Source organism: Rhinolophus ferrumequinum, chromosome 16 (assembly GCF_004115265.2).
Source record: "Rhinolophus ferrumequinum isolate MPI-CBG mRhiFer1 chromosome 16, mRhiFer1_v1.p, whole genome shotgun sequence".
Classification (NCBI taxonomy): Eukaryota; Metazoa; Chordata; class Mammalia; order Chiroptera; family Rhinolophidae; genus Rhinolophus; species Rhinolophus ferrumequinum.
The window spans coordinates 63,526,772-63,553,281 of record NC_046299.1 but is presented as its reverse complement, the minus strand read 5'-3'; the positions used below and the strand labels follow the sequence as shown (position 1 = coordinate 63,553,281).

Below are 26,510 nucleotides of genomic sequence, written 5' to 3'. Positions count from 1 at the left end.
CTGTTGTTTCTTTCCCCTTTGTCTCCTTGAGACTCTTTCTACTCCCGAGACCAGGTCTTTGCTCAGATGTTGCGCCAAATCAAACATGTGTCCTCTTTCCAGCCATGCCCTCTGCCTCAGGGCTGTTCCGGCCCCCGTCGCCCCTCCCCCACGTGCATTCTGTGCTCTGCCTACAGGCATCCGTCAGGCCTCTGCCCACACCAGGCCTGGGTGCCCAGTGCCCCAGCAGGGCCGCGCCTCATCTCCCATCACAGCACCGCTGCCATATCATCTGTCCCAGCCGCCCCATCCTTCCTTATTCAATTCTTTCCTCTGCAGATTTTCTGTAAACAGAAAGCAACTCCTGGGGTGGAATTCACCTCTTGTATTTGGTCCATTTTACCCAGGCAAATGACAACAAATGGAGGCAAAACATGTTTTTGTTTTGTTTTGCTTTTTAAGTTTGACAGTGGAGTGGAAATAGGGGAGCAAAATGTGCCTGTTAGGGTCTGGGGACTGACAGACAGCATCTGTCATTTTCCCTTTCAGAAAGGGTTCTAGAATTTTACCTGTGGTCTTTGTGACGCTGCCACCAGGCGGAATGTTGTGTGGAAAATAAAGGCATATCACCATCCTGTTCCTCATTTCATCAGCTATGAGCTCCAAGGAAGAGCCATCATTTTGTTACCATCAGAAAAGGACGCTATTACCAGCAGTGTCGAGACACCTAACCAAAGGTGAGCTCTATTTTTGTAATTTAAAAAAAATCATATTAATCTGAAGGTGATCACAGCACACTTGGAATGGTCTATGTGAATTTCGTAAATATCTAGTAATTAAAACATTTCTTTAAGATTTGATAAACAGCATTGTTTCATCAATATAGTAGACATTTCAGATTAAACAAGGTGACAGAGATGGCTCTTGACTTTGCAAAGCCCTTCTATGGTCTGGGGAAGGCAGCGTGGGAAAGAACACTGGTTTTGGTGTCAGTAGAACCTGGGTCCAAGTTCTGCCCCCACCACTTGACTGCTCTGAAGTGCTGTCACCTCGTGCTTCAAACATGGCTGCCCACCCTTGTCACGCCAGAGTGCTGGGGGTGGGGTCTGTGCGATCATGGGTCCGGAGAAGGCGAGCACAGTGTGGGCACGGGGTCCGCCAATGGACACAGGCCTAGAGAGTGTTGGTGCTGTTCCAGAGCAGGGCCGATTGTTTCCTACTCTGAGTGGAAGAAGAATGTGGTGTAAGAGCACGGACTTATGTGTGGCCAAGCCCTGCCTGCTAGCTTTCTGTGTGATCTTAGAATAACTGTGCCACCTGTGAAGCAGATCACCTGCTGTGTCGGCTCAACAGCCAACAAGCCTGGGGAGCTCCTTGGGGTTCGCTGTGGAGTCTACAGGGCAAGAGTCCAGGCCCTGGGGCACCGTGGGATAGAGTTGAGACGAATGGAAGAACTCAAGTCAGTAAGGACCAGAGAGGTTACTCTGCCTGACCTGAAGGTGGCCTAGCATGATGGACATCTAAGAGGTTTAGACGCCTAAGACACATGTCTGAACTCCTCTGGATGGCTTCCAAAGATGGGAATACTATCTTCAGTCAGAACTTTGTGGGTGGTCAACAGCTACACTGGGTTCAAATCCTTCCGTATTCTGAGGGATGACTTTTATCCATGCTGCTTCATTTTTAATTAGCTCTATGTCCTTCAGCTCCTAGAAGTGTTTTAGAAGCTCAAGTAATTCTGTTACACGGCCTTGGGGCCCTCCCTACTCTAGTGCTCATGGTTTGCCTCACCATCTTGCCACTGACTCCGCCCCTTTGGAACAGCTCCCCCTGACTCACGCCTCCAGTCCACCATGACCCTGGCCCCTAGAGAGAGCCAGAGACATGGCCCAGAAAATCACCTCCTCCCTGGAGAGTCTAGCAGAGAAACCTGCTGGGGGCCTTCAGGAGGCAGGCTAGCCCAGGCTAAAGGGTCTCTGCCAAGGGACTGGTCTAGTTGGAAACTGTACCCTCTCAGCCCAGGAAGCAATGGGTTTTGGGGTCTCTGCTCATCCTCATCTCTGGGACTAGGGGGCTAGAGCTAGTCCTTAGGCACCAAGAACACAACCACAGACATCCAAGGACAACCCACAGGGAAACTGGGGTTGCTGAGCTACATAAAGTAGATACGTTTGAAAATCCTGCCTCCTCTCGAAATTCTCCTGTGTGTTTCCTGTTTGTGAGACAGCAATAAGGACACAGTGAAAGGGGTTCATGAGAGACTGAGAGAGGTCAAGAAAACGTAAACCACATGAGAAGAAAAGTCACTCATTTGAGCAAACTGGAAACACATGTCTGCTAATGGGTTTGGGCTCTGTCCCAGGACAGGGCAAGTGTCTGCTGGAATCTCGCCCAGCACTTCACCTGCGTGAGCGCCAGCACAAGGAGCACAGGTGCTGAACGACGCTGGGGAGGCAGTCCGTGGCATAAGCAGAGTTTTCCGTAAGGATCCAAGAGATTGGTCGCAGAAACACACTCTCTCTCCTTTTCTTCTCCTCAGAAGCAAATTGGGGTTAGCTTAGTGTGCAGATCTAGGTAATAGGTCAATAGAAATCCATGAAGAGACAGACGTTTTTGCAAACCAGAGATTTTACCCTGTCCTAACAGGATGTTGACCATTTCTGTTATAACTTCCTTACTTTCTTCATTTCTCTAACATGTAGAAATCTTGCATACAGTTCTTGAAATAATAATAATAATAATAATAATAATAATAATAATAATAATAATAATAATTGTCTAATGCATTGCAGACTGCAAAGACCATTGCATCTTGCCTAATTTTCACAAAGCCATTCTCTCCATTTACAGATGAGGAAAGGGAAGTGTGGGGTGACGGAGTGATGTGTAGACTAGGGGAGTTTGGGGCAGCTGGCTGGAACCACTCCAGGGCCTGGCATAGAGCAGGTATCCATGAACTCCCAACACAGCAGGCTGCGCAGAGCACCTGCAGGGACCACACAGTGACCCAGGGCCCAACTCCAGAGTCACGCTCTTTCCTCTGAGGGGGAAAAGCAAACAAAAAACGACAACAACAAAAATCTCAGTTCTGGCTGGATTAGAAGGCAGTTAGTTACTGACAAACTAGTACTTTCTGTATATTTGGAATTTAAAAATGAGCATTAGCAAAATACTATTGCATACCTATGCCATAAACATAATGCTGTACATATATTGAAAATCTGGAAATTTACCTCCAGATCCTGAAATTGAGTGGCTTTAATTTTTTATAAGGTTTGCATATCTGCATTTTAAAATGTATTTATCTTCTTGTATAGTTCCTCCCTCAAAATATTGATTTTATTTTTGTTTATCTGTGTTTTATGATTCTTATATTATTAATTTTCTAATTTAAATTATGTATTAGGTTGGTGCAAACATAATTGCGGTTTTTGCAATTATTTTTAACCTTTTAAACCGCAATTACTTTTGCACCAACCTAATGCTTTTATGAATATTCTAATTAGAAATACACTAGGTAATAGGATTTCAGGTAATTTAAATTTTTCTACTCATCTTCATTTGCCAATTATTTTAAACTCATTTATTGTCTAAATTAAATGATCTATTTTATTTTAGTTGTGGATTAAAGGGAAGGCATATGTATAATATTTTTCATGTATTTAAAACTGATGCATTTAAAATTTTTATTATTAACTGTATTTCTAATTTAATGATTTATTATATTTTTATTTGTTAATTTAAACTATTTCATTTTGCTTTCTTGTACTTTTCAAAGTTTTTACTGCTTGGATTAATTTTGCATTTCAAATTATTTATTTGTTAATTATTTTATTTATTTCCTAATTCTATCTGCGTAGGGCAATTTAGAGTATTTTTATTTATTTATTTGTACAGATGCATTTCTAATTTTTCTACAATATTATTTCATTTGCATAATAATTTTAATGTTTACCTTTTTTGCCAATTTTCTCAATTTCTAGGAATTTAATTTAAAGAAAAAAATCTGAACAAAGTGACAATACATACACAAATATATTAATTGCAGACTTATTCATGGCAGTGACAAACTGGAAATAACAGGGAAAGCAATGTCCACCAGGTTCAGTATGACACATTCATTCAAAATGTAGATTCCAGAAACTACCTATCAGCATTGACACAATATTAACTGAGAAAAAATGGTTATAAAGTTGTATGATTTTATGAGGATTATAGTCAGTCTGATTTAATAGTGTAAAAAGGATGTAAAGAGAAAACTGTAAGAAGTAATGAAGTTCAAATAAATAAACAGATAAAAGACAGCCTTCTCAAAAAACAAAGAGCAGAAAAAACTATTTGGACAAATTACAAGGAAATGGAATGATATTTCATGGGATTCAATGTTATGGAAGTAAGATATTTGTCCCTCAAGAGAAGCAAATGAGGCTTTTTCCCCTCAGTTAGCAACGTCCACTTCCGGCTGTCGCCACGGAAAGCGCTCTGCCTGGTGCTCTAATCGTCCCATGGCACTGTGGGGGCGGGGGGGCAGGAGTACCCCCACTGCAGGAATCTTGCCAGGCAGAGGAAGCCCTCGTGTTGGGAAGTTTGGGGGTCCTGCAGACCCGTTCAGCCACTGTGCTCTTCCACCTTGCAGGCTGGCGTCAAGGATATGCTAATTAACTCCAGGTGAGTCTCCCGTTGCCTGGTGACAAAGTTTCACAGTTGAGGAGGAAGAACTGGGACTAACAGGGTAAGTTTTTTTCTTGTGGCCCTGCATTTATAGATTAACTTTGCAAAACAACAACCGCTTCAAACTCTGCTTTTTTTTCTCTCCTTTGAGTAAGCAACTTTGGAAATGCTGGTTCTCCGGGGTGCCTTACTTGCAAACCCAGACGCAAGCTAATTTATTATTTAGGAGAGGAGGAAGCTGGCTCTGAGCCCTGGGCTGGAAGGGCAGCTAGCTGAGGACCTCGCGGTTGTTCCCAGGTGCCTGGCTGTGGGCAAGCTTGGGAAGGACAGGGTGCGAGTCCACGGGGCTTTGGGTCATGGCCAATTCTTTTTCCAACGTCTGAGTCTTCTTGAGAATTCTGTGGCTCCGCAAGCAGGGAGAGACTAGTGTTTGAACTGCTTCTTCCCCCAACCAGTTACCCCTCTAAGAAAACTGCAGTGTGGATACTGATCCATTTAGGAGGCTTGAGCCGTGTAAGGTAACTTCTGCAGAGCTCACTTGATTACCGCTGACTGTGGTGGGTTTGGGAGCACAGTCCGTCTTTTGAGAAATCTGGAGGCAAGCCCCTTTCACAAGCTATCCTGCACACTGGAATCCACCAAGAGGGCAAGTCTACGGCTGGGCTGGGCCTTGCAAGGAGACACTCTTCATGGAACACAGTAGAACAAATGCCTCTCATCCCTCTTTCCTTCACAGGTATAATGGGGAAAGGTAGGAGCCCATACTTAAGTCTGTGTGACTTCGGACAAGCTACTTGGCCTCTCTGAGCCTATGTTGCCATATCTGTCCAGTGGAAATGAAAACTAATACATCATGAGCTTTTGAGACTCACTGATAATGTCTGTAGAATGCCTAACTTATAGTAGGTGGTCAATATAATCAATACACACAGCTGAAGGCTAATTTGAATGGGTTAAAAACTATGTAGTGACATTGCTTTGCAAGGGTCTTGGGCACATAGTAGGTTCTCAGTATATTTATGATCCATGTGGCTGTTATGTGAACCACGTACTGAATGCCAGCTCCCGTGTGATTAAAGTGGGAGTCAGAAAGGTCAGAAAACATGTGCAAAGTCACACATCTAGGAAGAGACACAGCTGTGACTGGTCTCCAAGCTGGGTGACTCATGCCTTCTAGGTCTGAGCCTCAGCCTGGAGGGGAGAAGGGAAGTGCTAGGACAGCCACTGTCCACTCTGCAGAGCACCTGAGCCTACATGGTTGTTAGAGACTGATTTTTAGGGTCTGGTGCCTGGTGGCTCCAGCTTCCTCTTGGGGCTACACTGCTGTCCAGTGCTTCTTGACTGGCAATGCTGAGGAGAAGTAAGGGTGACGCTGCTCTTCCCTGCACCCGTCATCTAGGGTGATGGGAGAGTCAAAGTTAGATGTTTCCTGGTCCCCGGTCCCGAACACAACTGACTCACAGCCCCCAAATGGGCATGACGGGTTACCCTCCTGAACGATCCATTGCCAATTCGATTCATTACCAATTTCCAATTTCCAAGCTCTCTACCATTCTCACATAAGAAAGCATCTCAACCCCACAGCTGGGTCTGATAATACATATGTGCTTTCTTTTTGGTGAGGGATGAGACTTAAGAATGGGGCTTGACCTGGACTAGGATGAAAGTTCCCATAGGATCTAAGTCAGTTTAGGCTATAGTCTAGAAAACATGATGAGTCAGGGACTTCCTTGTCAGCCCAGAGAGCCAAATTCATCACAGGATGTTGTTAAGGTCAAACGTGTATGGAAAGGCCAAATGGCTGATAAGTCCACAGATAAGGAAACTGAGCCGATGTTGGCTCTGCTTGACTGTGTGGCTTTGACAAGGGACATGCCCTGGAGGCTCGGTGCTTTATCTGTAAAGTGGGCTGGGTGGATTAAATGAGATAATGCACATAACGCACTTGACATAAATTAGTGCTCAATAGGAAAGAGAGAGTATATAGCAAACGTGGGGCCCACTAGGAATTTCAGCCTGTGCTTGCACTTTATCTGACCCACATATGCAATCCAGAAGACTGTTCCATCAGTTCGGCTTTGGCCAGATATCCAGACTATGTACTGTCCTCCTCTGCCTCCCGCCCCTTAGCACGTATTCCTTTCCTGCCTGCACCCAGCCTGTCTTCATGTATGCTCCCCCCCCGTCTCTGCTGACTTCCCCACAGCCAGGGTAAGCCTTCTAAACTTCCATGTAGCTCTCTGCCCTCATCTCCTCCCTTCTCCTTATGGCCCCTGCTGCTCCCTGCTCCTTAGACAGCTCAAGCCCCTCCCCACCAGGAGGAATTTGCACTTGGTACACCCCCCACCCCCGGGGTGTTCTGCCCAAATCCTCCCAGGTGGCCTCTTCTTAGTGTTCAAGTGTCAGCTCAAAGGGCAAGTCAGAGAGGACTTCTCCGACCGTCTCAGCCTAAATCAGCTCTCCCCACCCCAATAATCTCCTCCTGAACCTTCCACAGCATCAGGTTTTATTTTTGCAGCGCACTGATACCAATTGAGGTATTTTGGTTTGTTTTGTTTTTATTGCTTGATTTGCTTTCTCCTAAAATAGAAGTTTCAGGAGAAGCACAACAATGCTTGTCTTGTTCACTGCCTATCTTGTGTCCTGACCTGATCTGTAGAATGACTCAAATACAAACTGTTGAATGAACGCATGGATGAATGAATGAATGAGCAATTGAGTAGCTGGGGGCTGTCTATAAGGCTTAGAAGTTAAAAGTGGATAAAGATATAACCATAACTACAAGTTACTATCATTATTTTTATTTTATTGTCATTAATATTAATTTGTGCTTGAAAGGTGGCAGACTTTGTGCTTGGGAACCAGCAAAGATTACTCCCCAAGCCCTGCCTCTGGGATTGATGACCCGTGGGGAGTGTCCGGGGCTGCTGACTGGAGGGAGGCGGGCCACACAGGGCTGTCTGGTGAATCTATAGCATTATTTACCATCCTAGAGGCGGTGGCTGCGGGAGCCAGGTCACCGTTCCCTGAGTACCCACCACACACTAGTCTCTTCACAATCATCACCGCATTCACTCTTCAAAACAACTTGCAATTTTCTCATCCATTTTGCAGACCAGTAAATGGAGCCCATGATTAAAACCAGGTTGGCAGTGAAGGTGGGGGAGAGGCCCAGTCTTACTGGCCTCAAAACCCCTCCCTGCTGCCCTCGTGAGCACTTCTGTACCCAACAGGAAGGGAATGGACAGAATGGCTAACACATGGACACTGTCCCCTCTGAGAAAAGGCTGAAGAGCTGCCCAGTCCTAAACGAAGTGCTAGCCGCCTTTACAGCCATTGTTCACACCATTCCCAGCAAGGGATGTCTATTTGCTTCAGGTCATCGGAAAAGGGCACAGAGTTGAATGCTTCAGAAATAACTTCAAATAAGCCTGATAAAGACTCGAAGAGGAAAGGGAAATCTGAAGTTAGGAACTATTTCTACAGAAAAAAATTAAGATTAGAATCCACGGCATTGTTTGAAAGTTGCCTGACATATAAGCAATGAGCACAGAACTGCCTTTTGCACTCTTTCACCGAAAGCATCCTTTAAAAATTAGACCATGGTCCTTCCAATGCACCTTCACCTCCGACTGGAGAAAATTTAGCCGCTGTTTAAATAAATATCCTCCCTCACATTGCACCATATTGTGGTCACCACACCTAAAAGTCTACATGGTTTTTACATCACACTCACCTGCAGTTAACCAGGGTTTTCAGTGCAGGGAGGAGTGTTGGCTCTCAGAGAACATCTGGAGAGAAACCAGAATGGGGGCCTGAGGCTGCTCACCCCTCTCCCCTCCACTGCCGCCCTAGCATGGCCTGGCTCACAGAGGACGCAGGACAGCATGGGGCTGCCTCCATCCCTGCTTAACCCCCGTGTCTGCAGTGGGTGGGGACACCTCTCCCAGTGCTCCTCCACCAGCAACTGCCACCAAACTGGGATTTCAACTCACAACCGTCACCACCACCAGCATCCCATCACCACAGCTTCCCTTCACCAAGCACCTCTCGTGCCCCGAGCTGCGTCGCCTATGGAATCCTCAAATTACTGTGTTTTACCTGAGGAAACTGAGGCTAAGAGAAGGCCCGTAGCTGGTTCAAGGTCAGGAGGAAGTGGGAAGCCAGATTGCGAGCCAGGCTTGTTCACTACAAACCTCTGGCGCTCGGCATATGTTTATGGTCCTTTCTTATCTTTATCCAGGTAATGTTCTCTGCGATTTCCCTCTTTGACCCAAATATTGCCAGTATTTTAAAATCTCTCTCTCTCTCTCTCTCTCTCTCTCTCTCTCTCTCTCTCTCACACACACACACACACACGCACACACCCGCACACACACACAACACATCTATTTTAAACAGGATGGCACAAGTAACTACACAGCATTCATGCAATCAAAAGGAAGTGGAACTCTGTGTGTGTGTGTGTGTGTGTGTGTGTGTGTGAATGCATGTTTGTTACTACACCTAGATCACCAAGGTATTGAGTGTAGACTAGCAAAGCAAGTATAGACCAAGAAGAGAAGCAAGCGGCTTGTCCGTGGCCCTGGGAGCGTGGCAGAGGCAGCATCTAACCCGGCATGGTCCACGCCCTTCCCTGTCCAGGCTACCTGCCCTGCCCCAGGTGCGCCCACTCAGCGGGCGGGATCATGGGGTCAGCACGTGGTAGCTTCCTGGTAGAACCCAGACCTGACTGAGAGCACACAGTTCACAGAGAAGCTCCAGCCCAGCACAACCCTTGGCTGACGCCAGCCTCGGGGCTGGGTTCCCTCCTGTCTCAGGTAGGAATCAAAAAGAGAGGGCATGTCCCTGTCTGCGATCATCTTGGGGCAAGTGCAGGCACTGGCCTTCTCTGCTTGGTTTGGCATCCCTGGGGATTCTTCTCGCTACAGTTAGAGCGTCACTGGAAAAATAAGCCAGATCATGTGTGGCCTAGTTTTGCTTTTTACATTGTGCCTCCGGCCTTCCTTTCTTCCTCCTTTCCTTCTTCCTCTGCCTCCTGCTCTTCTTCCTTTCATCTTCTCGCCTCCTTCTGCCATTCTGCTTCTTGCCTCTCCCCTCCGCTCTGCCCGTCCGTCCGCTTCGTCCATCTGAAACACCCTCCCTAGCTCCCTGAAGACTTTCGTCCTCTGCTCAGACATCTCCTCAAAGAGGCCCTCCCTGGCCAGTGTCTCCCAAAGAGCGCATCTCCCCAACGCCACTCTATTTCTGTCGTCCTCCTTCTCTTCCTAGTAGCAGTCATCGCCACCTGGCCTTACGTGTTTGCTTGCTTTTGTTCATCTCTTCTTCTAGAACGTGGGCAGGGCCTTCATTCTGTCTGCTGCATAAAACTGTACCTCATTCATAGTGGTTTTACAGTATGTATTGTTGATGAATGAATGAATTCCAAAGGGCCATGGAAAGGTCAGCTGATCCTCAGGGCTGCCCTTCAAGGTAGCTCACAACTTCACAGGTAGGTGGATTTGCAGAAAAGCCTTCCTTAGAGCTAGGGGCTGTCCTACAGCAGATGGTGGCACCGGTGTTCACAGGCGGGTCTGTGCCATGTCCGCCCCTCATTAAGGTCTCACTAGGGCCAGATGGGGTCATGGTACAGAAGGAATGCACACACCACGGGGCACCCTGCGATCCTGGGGGAGGGGAGCTGTATCCCAAAGGGGCCATGTGTCCTTGTTCTCCAGGATAAGATAATCCAGTCTGCACAGTGAACAGGCGCGCTGGGTTGTGGACTCTGAATCGGGTTTCTCCCCAGGTGCAATCCTGGTGTCCTGGTCCCACTGTGGCTCAGTGGCCGCTGCTCCTGCCCTACGTCCCCCAACACAGTCACAACAAAGCCCCCAAGGCTCTCTCACCCTCACCCGCCCTTCAGAAGCAGCTGCTTCCAGTATCCTGTTTAGAGAACTAGGAGCTGAAGCACTGTGAGGCTCAGGGGGCTGTCCAGCGTCCCCTGGATGGTAAATGGGGAGTTGGTGGCACCCACAGGGGTGGGGGTGGGGGAGAAGTCCTGTGCTTTGCATCCTCCGAGCTGCTTCTCTGAGCCCCAGTCTCCTTGTCTGCAATGGAGGCAGCGGCTGTGAGGAGAAAATGCAGTACCGTCCGCTTGGCAGTAGCAGCCCCCAAACCACGTTGTTGAAACTGAATTATCGCGCTCCTAGTGGGATTTGAAGGTACCAGGACTGACTTTGGTTCTTCCTCTTTCCTGTGTGTCAAGTTTGATGTTTGTGTTTTGAATGTGTTGGCTGATGAACAAGGCATTTCCAGTCTGTTAAACTAATAATCTTAATATTTTATTTTAATTGTAAGGCACCTATTCCCTTTTGTTCCTTTAACAAATCCAATTAAAACAGAACACATTCAGAATTACAAAATAGATGCTATTAAACCAATAAGAAATCATCATCTTTTGTTATTGGGCCATGTGACCCCCTGGGAACTTTTGCTCCAAATAAAAGTTGAGTTTTTATTACCCGCCAGGGGGAAGGGGGCAGTTTGACAGATAACGGCTTCCCGGCAGCGCCTGTGCAAAGCCTTCCTAGTGCTAAGGCTGGAGAAGTAAATAATGTTAGGGGTGGACAACGCTACGTATCCAGTGTGCGTAATGTCCAGTAAGCCGCTTAGAGAGCATGGATAAAATCAGCCTGACAATTGCCCAATGACATGAACCCAGTAATTTCCATATAGACACTCTGCTGAGCTCTGATGGGATGGGAAGACTGTTCTGTCCAGAAACCACGAGACAAAAGTGAACTGTGTGAGTGGGAAAGTCATTCTCCACCCCCAGCACCACCAGCATCTTTATCTCTGGGTGGAAGACTCTCCCCGCCCCAAAGGAGAGTTGTAAGGACTGAAGGAAATGGCAGTAGGAGGTCGCTTTGTGAAGAGAAGGTGTGACAGGCCTCTAAGGGCTGGTATAGGAATGTGGGCCTTGGGGGTGGGGCGGATAGCATCAAATGACAGGCAGGAGAAGGCTGTTTGAGAATCGCGGGACTGCATTCTACACCCTAAATTAGGCTTTAAAGGGAGCTCACATGGTGAACACCCAACTTCTGGAGGGCTGTGTACAGCCTCTGGGGCCAGTACACAGCCAGCAGCCCCAGGCAGGAGGGGGCCCCTGCTCAGCCCAGCACCTGGGTGAGGGGCTAATGTTTATTCTCACCATGGGGGCCTGTGGGGAGCAACAGGTTCCTGTCTCCATCACTGCCCACTCGGGTACACGCCTATTACGTGAACTGGCCGGTGGCATTATGGGTACCCTTTAAACTGTTTCTCTCTCTCTCTCTCTGTCGTTTTCAATCTCTAAGCTCCTCCAGTTAAATGACTTCATTAATGCTGTTAAAATATCTGTTAAATTCATATTATTGAAACATGCGTAGACATATACATACATACATGTTTCTGTGAAAACGAGCACCCCATACGTTGGCCTCTGGGCAGTGGAGTGTGCAGGCAATGGGTCCTGCTGAAACGGTTTCTTCAGGGACCCCGATTTACATGTGGTCCCTCCAAAAGTCAGTGGAACAGCTGCATTACTGACCCCTGCAGGTATTTTGGACAAAGACTGTATCTTCCTCTCCTCACTCCCAGCGAGCTGACTAACTGTTTCAGCCCAGTGGACCCCATTCCCATCTGAGTGGCCTGCGGTGAGCCTCATTGCGGTTACCTGGCTAACGCATGCCAAATTAGAACAGACTTAACAAGTGCCTGGTCACGCAGAGTCTGAGGACTCTGTGACACTCCTGGGTTCCAACATCAGAGAGCCAAAAACAGCATTGGGGCTGTGTGGGGCAGGCAGCCTTAATCCCAGCTCTCGCCCTGGGATTGCTAAGATTCCCGAATGCCTCTCCTTGGAGCAGTGGGGACCAGCAATGCGCCCCCTAGAATGAAGCATTTCCAACTGCTTAAGCAGAGACAATAGATGAAAGAGAGGACAGAGGTAGCATAGTGTACTGGAAAGATCATAGCTTTGGTATCAGACATATCTGTGGTGGCTGTGCTGTGCCGTCTGTGTGACCTTGGGGAAGTCGCTTGACTTCTCTGAGCCTCAATTCTCTTATTTTAAAAATAAGATTGACACTTGGCCTAATTGCTGTGGAGATTAGAGATGCAGGAAGAGCCCAGCAGCATGCTTCCAACAGTTACTATGGTATTAATACACACAACCTGAGTGAATGATGGTGAGTGGTGTTTGACATGATATAGCAAATCTGAAATTGATGTCAGGAAACTCCTTCACCATGGGGCTGTCAGCATCTCTCTTCTGCCTATCACCGTGATCTCTCCATCAAGTTTGCCAAGTGTCTGCTGCAGCGAATACTTCCTGTGAGAGCCACAGCAATCTTTCTGTCTCTAGGTTGTCCCCTTCCTAGCAGTCTGTCCTTCTGCCCACAGGAAATAGCAGCTCAATGTAACACAGCTGGGGCAGTAGTAGAAAAACTGAAAACACTGCATGTTTATACCCCCAGTGAATCTAGACTCCGAAACCAGATAACACTGTAGAGCACGTAGCACAGCACACGGCTCTGAGCCCAGAGAGGGAGCCAGGCACATGGTCTCCTCCCGTGCAGACCCCGCCTGAATCAAACATCCGTGCCTATGTTAGGGGCCTGGCCAGAGGTTCCAGACACACTCACCCCACAGAGGGCCCCACAGTGAACACCCACATCGCCACCAGCCACGTGGTTTCTCGTGTAAAGGTACAGCATGTTCTGGGGAGTGGTGGAGGGAACATGGAATAATTTGAAGCCATGTCACAGCCAAGGTGAAGCTGGCCTGTTACATGTCTAGTGAATGGGTCTCCAGAGCGTCAGGGGGAGAATAAATGCAATGACTTCTGAACGAGTGACTTCACTGGGAAGTTTGCATCATTTCCCCTTAAAAGATGGCTTACAAGCAAAAGATATTTCTCATCCATATGGCATGAAACTTGCTGTGGATCTAGTTCCAAATACTGGCCATGAAACAGCGGCGACTTTTGGGGTTTCAGTTCTACAATGCATCATCCTGTGTTTCAATGCATCAGTCAAAATAGTGAAATAATTATAGTGAGATCATGTTAGCACGATGTTTAAAGGTATCAGATATATATAGGTCAGTCTTACTTAAAAATATGAAGATACATGAGCACGAATCACCCGATAAATTCTATTATCATAGTGATGATAATGATCTCACAACTGAAAATGCTTACAAATGTTTTGATGGCATTAAAATATAGGTTGCCATTACATTTTTAATTTAGATATCCATGGGGTGTCCCACCATGCTGTTTGATTCACAATGACTAGATCAAAAAATTAATTAGAAATTAAAGTGAAACCAACTGGTCCAGTTTTTCCAAAGTGTGAAAACCAATTGTACAGACAAGATGCAATAGTACATTTAGAAATTTCTCATAGTTGGGCTTCGCGGCTGTTCATGTGAAATGTAATCTATTATTCGTCTATCCATCCATCTCTCTGTCTGTCAGCCTGTCCATCCATCCACCCGTCTATTTACATCTTTCTCTCTGTAATTGCCAGCTTCCCTTTTGTGGGTTGGTCCCACTCTTACATTTAAGGATTCTGTGAATTGAAAATAACAGGCTATCTAACATCATCTCTTTCACACTTTTCTTGCCCATATTTACTGTCCCACTCACTGGGCAGGCCTGTGCGGGACGGTGACCATCAGAGTGAAGTGAGAGAAGGGATGTCCCTGTCTTCACGGGCTCCTGTCACTTGGCAGGCTTCTAGTGGTGCTCAGCAGCTCAAGGGGCCCTCCATAACCAAGAGCAAGGGGCCCCGCCAGGTAAGGTGGCCCTGAGGAGAAGGTGGAGGAACAGGGCTGATCGTACTCCATCTGGCCTGGGGCCGTCTGAGGACCAAACACACTGAGGAGGAGGTGAAGTGCGTCACCCCAGCCAGCTCCTACTTAGCCTTGTAGGGATTAATGAGCGGGCTCAAGAGTCAAAGTTCCCGCTGGAGAGAAGCTTCTTAGTGGAGAAGGACTCTGTAGATAGCTCCATGCTGCTTCCTGCCCATCATTCCTCAGAGCTGGGAGGGCTTCTCCTCATGGTTTGGGGGCTGTGGGAGCAGTTTCAGGTGGACGAACCTGGCTGGATCTCCAGTCTACTGGAAGCACCCTTTCCAGCTAGGGCCCCTCTAATCACGCTTGGTCGTTTGGCCTCCTTGTGCTGAACTTTACCTTAAATATAAGAAATACAAAAGACAGCCCAGGCTTCGGGGTGTTCAGGGGATGCCGGTAGCCAGAACCTGTAACAATCTAGATTTTAGCTCTTTGAGCTTGGGGACTGACTATGTATTCTGCTCATCTGTGTAACAGAGAGGCCTGGTACATAGTAGGCTCTCAGGATGCTTACTGAATGAGTGAATGAACATATGAATGCACGCAGGAGTAAGCACATGGACTTGGCTTAAATTAGTCCCGAAGGGCTAATAAGGACCATAGACAAGGGAAACTTTACTATTTGTTCAGGCCCATGGGACAGAGTTGCCAAATAAATACAGAAGTATGCAATGTTTGGGAAGGATTTACGGATAGGAATTCCCGCCTGTTCTCAGGAATTTGTTTTGCTTTCCCATTCCCAAATCCCAAGATACAAACTGTTTCCTTTTCTCCACGATGAATCGTTTCCACAAAGTGACGGCCAATACTACCAACCACCTGGGTTCAATGAGCTGATTTTCCCAATTTCCCGACCAACTTTTCTCAGGATTCGGGAACAGGAAAGTGAAAAAAATTCCCAAGAACGCATGGATATTCCCACCCAGAAACCCTAGTTTGGGACATAAGCGTACTGAAAACTATCCACTATTTATCTCAAGCTCAAGTGTAACTTGGAATTTTATTTGCTAAATCTATCAACCATACCATGAGAAGTGATGGATAAACATAATCAGTCCATCTTTCTTTTAATCAAATTACAGTACGACAGATTTTCTGACACGCCACCTTGTGCAGTGTCCTCTGCAGTGTGTCCACAAGCATACACGTGGTAGACATTCATGGCAGTACCCACATGGCACACATTTGGACGCCCTTTGTGGAGCACAACAGGGCTGGAGGAGTGGCATAAAAAAGTCACAAACTTCCAAGCCGGGCTGAGCAAACAGCAACTGTGTGAGAGAGAGAGCGATCAAATATAGAGTCCCAAATATTTTTAAGTTTTAAAAAGAAATTTTAAAACTTATGTACAGTTAAATTGCTGATTTCTGTGTGTACAGTTCTCTGAGCTGTAATATATGTACAGCTATATGTAACCACACAGGATCCAGGCAGTTGTGACATCCAGAAACTTCCATGTGCTGATCTCTTGTTGTCCATTCTTCCCCACCCCAATCCCTACCCCTAGCAACCACCCAGCTGTTTTCTGTACATATTATTGTGGCTTTTCGAGAATGTCATATAAATAGAATCATTTATTATTTGGACTCTTGAGATTGGTTTCTTTGCTTCAGCAAAATGCTTTTGAGATTTATCCAAGTTGTTGCGTGTATGAATAGATTTCTGCATTTCTGCTGAATAATATACCATTGTAAGAATACTCCACAATTTCTTTATCCTTCCACCCACTGAAAGACCTTTGGGTTTTTGTTTTTGTTTTCTTTTCAGTTTTTGGCAGTTATTCATAGAGCAATTACAAGCATAGGTGAACGAGTTTGTGTGTGAACCTAAGTTTTTGTTTTATAAAGGTAAACACCAAGTTGGGGAAATGCTGTGTCAACTGATAAGTATACAGTTAATTTTGTGAGATATTGCCACGGTTTTTCATAGTGACGACACCATTTTGAATTCTCATCAGCAATGTATGAGCACTCCAGTTGCTCCATATCCTTGCCAAACCTTTGTACTACTGGTTTTTATGGTTTTTTTAAATTTTATTTTAAAAACATATTTTTTTAAATAAAATATTTACTTTAAAATTTTATTTAAAAAAATAACATTCTAATAACTGTAGTGGTATCTGACTGATTTTAATTTGCATTTCCCTGCTGACTAATGACGCTGAGCAACTCTGTGGGCTTATCTGCCAACCATATAATTTCTATGGTGACATTTTTTTGTTAAATTGTTTGGGCATTTTTTTATTGCACTGTTTACTTCCTTACTGTTGATGTTGAGTTCTTTATAAATTCTGGATATGAGTCCTTTGTTAGATATGTGATTTGCAAAAGTTTTCTTCTAGTCTGTAGCTTGTCTTTCCATTCTCAACAGGTGTTTTATGGTTTGTTTTTTTTATAGAGCAAAATTTAAAAATTTTGTTGAAGTCAATTGGTCAATACAGGCAACCCCTGTATAACACGGTTGTTAGGTTCCTAAAAAATACCATGTTATGAGAATCATGTTATATGAAACAAAGAACTAGTACAAAAAGGGGGTTAGTTTCCAAAAATTAAAAACAAAACATACTATTATATTTTTATAATTAAGAGACATATCTTTATTAAGCAATTTTCACCAAAGTATAACATATTAATATGTATTAAATAATGTTTTCTTCATCATCACTACTAAGCACCATTAACCGAGGGTGTTTTCTTTTTGACAAGATCTCTTCATCCTCTGAACTTCCTTCAGCATTATGTTGACTTCTACTCTGCACTTTTTGCAAAAAATCTGTTATTTTAGATTGCTTGCTTTTAGCTGAGAGATCTTTATAAATTTCGTTATATGGTGCTAAGCACTTGTGAAATTCTCTCTTAAATTTTGTGCTTCTTTCAGTGGAAGAATCTTCATTAGGAAATATAGCTCCAACTGTTCGGCTAAGTCTAGGTCTTTTTTCACGCTATTCAGAGTAAAATGTTTAACTTCTTCATTTTCACCTGTGCTATAATCCTCTGAATTATCTTGTTATATGTCAGATGTCATTTCCACCAAATTTGCTTCATAAGTTTCTTCTTCCACCAGTAATTCTTGGATATCTTTGGCAGTCATATCGTCAAAACCTTCCCCTCCTAGTAACTTAAAATTCTAATAAATTTTAAAATTCTGCAGTCAAATCTGACATGACATCCACGCTTGAATGAAAAATTTCAAATGAGATATCTTTTGCTCTTAAAACTCCTATTATGTTCCGTGCTGTTTGGGGATTTCCCTAATTTCGAATGAGATATTTTTTCCTCTTAAAAGCTCTTATTCTCTGTGTTGTTCGGGGATTTCTTTAATTCTCAAACTATGTTAGAATGAAACCGTGTTCTAGCATGCTGTGTTGTATGAGGATTTTCCCCAATTCTTGAACCGTGTTAGAGTGAAACCATGTTGTAGAAGTGCCGTGTTATATGGGGGTTACCTGCATTTTCTTTTATTTATTTATTTAGTTTTGCCTAATTCAAAGTCATAAAGATTTTCTCCTACATTTTCTTTTAAAAGCTCTGTGATTTTACATTCATATCTATGATACATTTTGAGTTAATCTGAGTTAATTTCACTAGGTTGAGATTCATTCTTTTGCATACATGTAACCAATGGTTTGAACACCATTTGTTGAAAGTTTTTTTCTCCATTTAATTTTCTTTGAATTTTTGTCAAAAATTAATTGGCCATATTGGCCATAGTTTTATGGCTCTATTTCTGGACTTTATTTCACTGATCTATATATCTGTCCCTTCACCAATACCACATATTGTAATTACATGATAAGTGTTAAAATTGGGACACATGGATCCTCCATTATTTTTCTTTTTAAAAATTGTTTAGGGTTTCTAGTTCCTTTTTCTTTCAATATAAATTTTAGAATCTGTTCATTACTATATACACATAATCCTGCTGGAATTTTTACTGGAATCACATTGATCTTTAGACCCATTTGGAAAGAATTGACATCTTAACTATATTGAGTCTTTTAACTCATGACCATGGCATGTTTCTCCATTTATTTAGATCTTTGCTTTCTTTCATCAGTGTTTTATAATTTTCATCATAGAAATCCTGAACATTTTGTTATTTATGTGAAATACACATGTGTTTTAATGTTTTGGAGCATTATTATTTTTCAAATTTCAGTTTCCAGTTGTTCATTACTAGTATATAGAAATTCAGTGGGGGGTTTTGTTTAACCTTGTATCCTGCAACCTTGCTAAATTCACTAATTAGTTCCAAGAGTGTTTTTTAAGTTCTGTAGGTTGACAAATCAGGTCATCTGTGAGTAGGGATAGTTTTATTTTATTCTTTCCTATTTGTATGCCTTTTATTTTTCTTGCATTATTGCACTGGCTAAAATTTCCAATATAATATTGACTAGTAATAGCAAGTTTACCTTCTGCTTTATTCCCAAACATAGGGAGGAAATCATTCAATTCATCACTAAGTATGATTTAGCTATAGAGTGTGTGTGTGTCTGTGTGTGTGTGTATGTGAGAGAGCCCTTTATCAGGTTAATAAAGAGCCTTATATTACTGGTTTGCTGAGAATTTTTGTCATGAATAAATGTTAAATTTTACACGTTTTTTTTTTTCAGCATCAGTTGATATCATGTATTTTTTTCTTTGAATCTGTTAATATGCTGTATTACATCAATTTCTGAATAAAATAAATCAGCTTGCATTCTCACTTGCATTCTCATGTATTATTCTTTATATATATTGCTGGGTTCAATTTCCTAATTTTGTTGAAGATTTTTGTGTCTGTGCTCATCAGGGATGTTGGTCTGTAGTTTTCTTTATTTATATTGTCTATGTGTGATTTTAGCATCAGGATAATGCTGGCCTCAGAAAATAAGTTAGGACTTTCTCCTTCCATCTTCTGGGAAAGATCATATAAAATAGGTGTTGTCATCTTTAAATGTTTGGTAGACTTTGCCAATAAAACCATTTGGGCCTAGAGTTTTGGGGTAAGTTTTTCAACTATGAATTCAGTCTCTTTAATAAATATAGGTCTTTCTAGGTTGTTTCTTTCTTCATGGGTGAGATTTTAGTTTGTGGTCAACTTTATCTAAGTTTTTCTAGAGTTGTTTTACTATTCTCTAGTCACCCCTTTAATGCCTGTGGGTTTTTAGTCGTATCCTGTCTTTAATTGGTGATATTCATAGTTTTTGTCTTCTCTCTCTCTCTCTCCCCCGCCCTCCTTTTTTTTGTCAGTCTGGCTAGAGATTTATCAATTTTATTAATCTTTTCAAAGAACCAATTTTTAGTTTCAGTGATTTTTCTCTATTGTGTTTCTCCTTTCAATTTGACTGATTTCTGCTCTTGTCTTTATTATTTTCTCCTTGTGCCTGCTTTAAGTTTATTTTGATCTTCTTTCTTAGTTTCTTAAGGTGGAAGTTTATGTTATTGATTTGAGACCTGTCTTACTTTTTAAAATGTTTCCAGTTTGAAAATACTTAATGCTATAAATTTCCCTCTAATCTCTACTTTAGTTGTATACCGTAAGTTTTGATGTGTTCTATATCATTTTTGATCAGTTCAAAATTTTCTAATTTCCTTTGAGATTTCTTTGACTCATGATTTATAAATATGTTTCTTTAATTGTTAACTATTTCCAGTTATAGTTCTAATATTGATTTCTAATTTAATTCCATTCTTTTTAAAGAACATTCTTTGTATGATTTCAGTTCATTTATATTTGTTAAGGTTTGTTTCATGACGAAGAATAGAGTTTATATTTGTGAATGTCATATGTGCACTTGAGAAGAATGTATATTCTATTGCCGGGTAGAGTGTTTTGTAAATGTCAATTAGATCTAGTTGGTTGATGGTAATGTCCAGTTCTTCTATATCAGTGGTCCTCATCTGGGGGCATTCTGCCCTCCCTGGGTTCACGGGCTTCCACCCCTCATCAACCTTAAAGCACCACCCTGGGAGGGCCGTTGTAGAGACTACACAACTCAGCCCGGGGTCTGCAGCAGAATTGCTGGAACCATATCCAGGCTATGTTGCTTATGAGAACTCAGCAGTCCCACTCTAGGAACCTGTGGGACAACTCTCAAAAAAGACTCGATTTATGTCAAGGTATGAGAAATGTCAGATATCCAAGAAATCTCTCTCTCTCTCTCTCTCTCTCTCTCTCTCTCACACACACACACACACACACACATACAGACACACACACACACTCCTGGGCAGGAGGTGAGGCGGTGTGGGGGGGGAGGTGGTAGATGTGAAAGCCCAGGACAGTAGAGAGATTCTTAAATCAGGGCATAGGGAATGGCACCAGAGGGGCATCCTTCAGGCCAACACAGCACCTCCCATTTTACAGGTGGGGACACTGAGGTCTGAAGAGGGCATTTAATGTGCTGAAGGCCTTTGGCTAGGTTACTTCTGCTGATGCCCTAGTCTCTGTGCTCTCTGCTTTCCTTTTAAACCATTAGGGAGCACAGAATTATGATTTGGGGATAGCCCAGTACCCATACGTCATCTCCTAACTTGATATGTTTTATCTTCTCATCAGAGTCTATCTTCTAGCCGTTTCGTGTGACGTCTCTCTCAAAGTGACCACCAGCCAGTAAGAACAACATACCCCAAACATACGCCTCACTGAAGAACATGGCCAAAGGGGGGAAAGGCCTCAAGGGCAAGAAGATCACCCTCAGTGTGGCCAAGAACTGCATCAAAATCACATTCGATGGGAGAAGACGCCTGGACTTGAGCAAGATGGGAATTACCACCTTCCCCAAGTGTATTCTCAGGCTCAGTGATATAGATGAGCTCGACCTTAGCCGGAACATGATCAAGAAGATACCCGATTCCATCTCCAGGTTCCAGAACCTGCGGTGGCTGGACCTGCACAGCAACTACATCGACAAGCTCCCCGAGTCCATCGGCCAGATGACCAGTCTGCTCTACCTCAATGTTAGCAACAACAGGCTCACCACCAATGGGCTGCCTATGGAGCTCAACCAGCTCAAGAACATCCGCACCGTGAATTTGGGCTTGAACCATCTGGACAGTGTGCCCACCACGCTGGGCGCGCTGAAGGAGCTCCACGAGGTGGGGCTCCACGACAACCTGCTCAACACAATCCCCAAAAGCATCGCCACGCTCCCCAAACTGAAAAAGCTCAACACCAAGCGAAACCCCTTTCCCAAGGGAGAGGAGCCAGACATGTTCTTAGATTCCATCAAGAGGCTGGAGAACTTATACCTAGTGGAGGCGAAGGATCTATGTACGTCTTGCCTGAAAAAATGCCAACAGGCCCGCGACAAGCTGAACAAAATCAAGACCGCGCCCATTGTGACACCAAGAAAGCCCATCTTTTCCAGTTTGGTCTCACCCAACTCAATGGCCAAGGAGTCCCAGGAAGATTGGAGGTGACCTGGGACCCTGACCCTGAGGCAGAGAGGGCAAAGGGAGGGAAGGAAGGTGGCAATGGGCTGCATCCACAGACACCTGAGAGACTATCCCATTTCTGCAATAGCTTTCCCAGCCAAGGCCATAAAATTCCTTTCCCTACCTTCTTGGCTTGTGGTTTTATTGATTGAAGGGCTTTTAGTTCTTTGCCATTCCACACATTTCTCTCTTCTCTGCATGCACATACCCACACATACAGGCACACTGAGTCAGGAAAGGCCACACATCTCACTTTTGTTCCAGAACTCTCCTGCCTACAGTCCGTGGCCTGGGCACTAACATTGTCAGTGCACTCCTGGTCTCATTATCAAGCATTTCAGGATGAACTGTCAGCTCCCAAATGTGGAGCTTGTTCTGTGGTCAGAGCTTCAAAGATCAGGAATCTCAGAGCAAGGGTTGCTAGGAGGGCAAAAGGACATTTAGTCTTGGAAACGGGACAAAACTGGGCCACAGAGATAGTCAGATATTATCATTAAGTATTGGCGGTAACATCTTGGGTTCAAAGCAGTACCGTCTTTTTCTCCTATCTCTGCTTGCATGATTACTCTAGGAGCTTTCTCTAGACTCAACCTGCAAACCCTTGACTGGCCGCGAATGAATGAGTTTTCACTCCCATCTTATTATGTCCAATACTTTTCCAGACTCTGTGGGAGTAAGGAAAGGAGGGTGCAGGTATGAATTGGTACAGTCAATAAATAAATACCCTCCTTATCTCTGTGCTGGGAGTGGGGACTGTGTCCAATGGAGGAGAGCTTGGCTTGCCCTGGTCAGCCTGTAGGGAAGGCCCACTGAAGGAAAACAGGCAGGAATGTCATTGTGTGCAGACATTAGGAGATCAGGGCCGTGTGGTGTGCAGGGCTGGCCTGTCAGAGAGAAAATCAAGGACTCTGCAGCTGGCCAGATCCAGGTGCATGGCAACTCTCCTTACTCGCCATTTCCCTGGGCATCTTACTTAGCTTTGGTTCCCTCATCTGTAAAGTGGGAATAATACAGCCCCGACTCCAGGGGTCATTGTATGGCTAATGCAGATAGTACACAAAGTAAGTACTCGCTGGAACTAAGTTCTCTCTAGGAACTGGCCCTTGGTGCATCTCAAAGCTGAAATACGGCTTTCGTCATTGGCCCTATTCACACTAGATCTTCCGGCAGAAATCACAGTGGCACAGGCAGGCCTCACCATAGCAGAGAATCTTCTCTGTGCCTCTCACTCACACCTTCATACTGCCTAAAAGGAAAGGATTAAGGAAGATATCTTTAGGGAAGCTTTAAAAAAAATTTTTTTTTAATCAAGATTTTTCTGCGTTGGCAAGTTTTGTAGTAGTCAATGGAAAAGCACTGGAAGATGTCCACAAGTCCAGGGGACCAACATACTTCCTTTTCATAAGACTGACGTGCAGCCCACCGTGCTAAGGAGGCAACTCCTTTTCACATTATGAACCACAGCGGGCAGCACCCTTCATTTCTTCACTCCTCACTGCTTATTTCCCTTTGGGATCTTCAGCTGTGACAACTCTATGATATTTCTAAGATATAGATTAAAAATTCCCTTTTCAGTTTTCCCTTTATTAAATGTTTTCCATTAGAAAAGTAACAAAACCAGGCCATAGTTTTAAATGTAACAGCTTAAAGTATCCACAATTCTACAGTGTAAGCCAGCTATAATATTGACAGATTTCCTTACTAGTTATTTTTCTGTGTATATTTTTATACTTAGTTAAAATTATAGCATTCACATCATTTTTATGTTGCTTTGAAACCCATGTTGTTACATTGTCTTAATAACTATAACTTAATACATCTGCAAGGTAGTTAAACATGGATATGCACAACTATAAGTTACTGTTGGGCATTTGTTTCCACTTTTTCACGAACAGAAACAGTTTTGTGATGGAAGCTTGTATGATTAAGAATTTTAAAATGTGCTGCATTATTTTTTTTGGTATAGCTTCATTATTGCAAATATTGTGTTAAAGGGTATGTTTTTAAAAAATTATTTTTGATACATGTTATCCAGTAGCTTATTAAAAGTTTATACACATTTACATATCTGCCAGTAATAGATTAGAGAACTTGTTTCACTGTACCCTTGCCAGCACTATCAACATTTACATTTTTCCCTTCATTTAATGTTCAAAATGATCCAAAGATGAATGGAGCAGTTGTGTCTTTGAAGTGCATGATGAGATGTCATGCCTGGAGCTGCCATTAGTATGTTTGGCCTTGAACACGTCCCTAAGATAGCCTTCTTGCTATTTAAGTTACTTCATTCTGACCCAACAAATACAGAATCCATGCAGGGGGCAGAGGATCCAGAGAGTGGTGGTTTGTTGTTTGGATACTGCCCATTTCCATTTCTCCCCCTTGGGACAGTTTGCCTTGAGAATTAGTGTTCCCTCTAAATCACTCAAAGGGATCAGCAAAGAACAGGAATTAAGAAAAAAGATCTCCCTGTGCCCGTAGGAAGGATCAGATCATGTATTTGCCCTTCTGCCCCCATCCTGCTCCATTGCAGCACGGTTCCCCACTGCACTTGTCCTCAAAAGCCTTCTCCAGACACCTCTTCTGGATTCGCTGCCAACTCATTGCATCTTGGCATGCAAGATGACACTGACTTGCCAGCCTGGATCGAGGTGCTTTATTATGCTCTCATTCTTATAGCCATGTCTTAGGAAAGGGTTTTAAGTGCATTGAAATCCACGAGGATTGAGACATTAACGTGCAGGCAGCTTTGGTTTGACACAGGATATATTCATGTTAGACACCTTGTTAGCCAGGAAACCCTGGAGGTAGGATGAAACAGAGACTGGATATAGAAGTCAGTTAGGAGGCATAATGTACATTTTATTCCTTTTTCTGTCAAGAGAAGGGTTTGATGTTGATGCTTCTTCATGCTCTAAAATACCAGAGTCATCTTTACTTCTTGGAAGTTGTATTAAGCCTAAAAATACTTGATAATAAAACCATGGGGCTTCTCTTTCCTCAAACAGAATGAAAATCCTATTCCACTAATCAGGTCACCACCCTCTCTGAAAGCCTGGCATAACCTAGGTGACCCCTGTATGACCTCTGCCCTTGCTGTGTTTGGCCTCTGTGACTTGGAGTAATTGCCTCAGTTTCTCGTGTTTCCATCCCCAGGATGCACTCCACATCTCCCTAGAGTAGCTTATGACAAAAACTTGAAGACTAATCAGCTAACAAGAATAAACAACTCTGAAGAAGAAAAGTCCTCGGTTAGAAGAAAGAGTAGCAAGGGGAACATTCTGGAAGCCAGACTCTCCAGTGCTGCTGACCAAGCCACCGACTTGCTTCTTTCATTCACTTTGTCTCTCTTTGCTTTAGATCTTTTATGTGTGAAAATAATTTTGGAAAATATTTGGGGTTTTTTTGTGTGTGTTTTTTAAGTGTATAGAGAAAATACTTAAGAAAATAACAGACGTAAATTACAATTAAAGATTTAAAAGAAGACTTTAAGACATAAAAGTCTTATGGTCACTCAAACTGGTAAAATCTCCACATAAGATGCAACCCTCGGGGGACGTTAATGAAGGCTGCATGGGGCCTCTGTATTATTTGTGCAGCTTCCTGTGAATCTGTAATTTTATTAAAATTTAAAAAAATTAACAACACTCTTACAATTTAGATGCAGCATTAAACAGATCCTTGTCCATGTGTCAAGTGTTAATTTATGAGTAGTCATTGCAAGCTTCAGTGAGTTATGAATATCTAATGCCAGCCTGTGATAAGTGGTGTACATGTATAATGCAATACCTCAGCAACTAAAATTTATACAAAAAAATTCATACACAGAAATATATTTGAAAATACTATGGATAAGTCAAATTAGAATTTTAACAAATCTTTCAGTAATGCACAGGTAGGAAGGAAAAAGAAAATAGACAAATGATAACAGAGATAGATAGGAAAAAACAAAACGCAGACCTCTGTCCTAACATTTTAATAATTACATTAAATGTGAGTAGTCTTATTTGTAATGGCTCCAAACTAGAAACAACCAATTGTTTCCCTGAACAGGCAAACAATTAAACAAACTCTGACATATGCATTGCATGGAATACTGCTCGGCAGTAAAAAGGAACATACTATGGAAACAGGCAACGACCCGGGTGGATCTCAATGACATTACTCTGAATAAAGAGGCCAATCTCCAAAGGTCACATACTCTATGATTCCGTATAGAGAACATTCTCTAAACGACAGAAATGACAAATCAGTGGTTGCCAGGCTTTAAGGCAGATGAGGGGTGTAGAGGGTGGACATGACCCCAAAGTGGTAGCACCAGAGATATCTATGCGGTGATAAAAATAATCACATATGTTGCTGGTGGTGGTGGTTACACAAACCTACATACATGATTCAATGACCCAAAACTGCACATATACTGTACCAGTATCAGTTTCCCGTTTTAAAATTGTACCATAGCTACGTAAGATGCAACCATTGGAAGACATTAAGGGAAGGCTGCATGGGGACTCGATATGTTATTTTTCAAGTTCCTGTGAATCTGTAATTATTTCTTTTTAA

General features: G+C 43.4%; 2 protein-coding genes across 6 annotated transcripts in view; one reads left to right on the top strand and one right to left on the bottom strand.

Moving 5' to 3' along the window:
• WDFY4 (WDFY family member 4) overlaps positions 1 to 26,510 on the bottom strand; it is a 290,937-nt gene that overhangs the window by 43,001 nt on the left and 221,426 nt on the right. The window lies entirely within an intron of this gene.
• LRRC18 (leucine rich repeat containing 18) lies at positions 4,517 to 25,608 on the top strand. 3 transcript variants are annotated; one of them, XM_033130923.1, is made up of 3 exons: positions 4,517 to 4,647; positions 21,070 to 21,928; positions 25,104 to 25,608. In XM_033130923.1, exons 2-3 carry the CDS (start codon positions 21,165 to 21,167, stop codon positions 25,123 to 25,125), a joined length of 786 nt encoding a protein of 261 aa, XP_032986814.1. In that variant the 5' UTR covers positions 4,517 to 4,647; positions 21,070 to 21,164; the 3' UTR covers positions 25,126 to 25,608. The 3 variants fall into 3 exon arrangements, with proteins under 3 accessions (XP_032986814.1, XP_032986813.1, XP_032986815.1); XM_033130922.1 differs by having other exon boundaries at positions 4,605 to 4,711; XM_033130924.1 differs by lacking the exon at positions 25,104 to 25,608 and having other exon boundaries at positions 4,605 to 4,711; positions 21,070 to 22,469.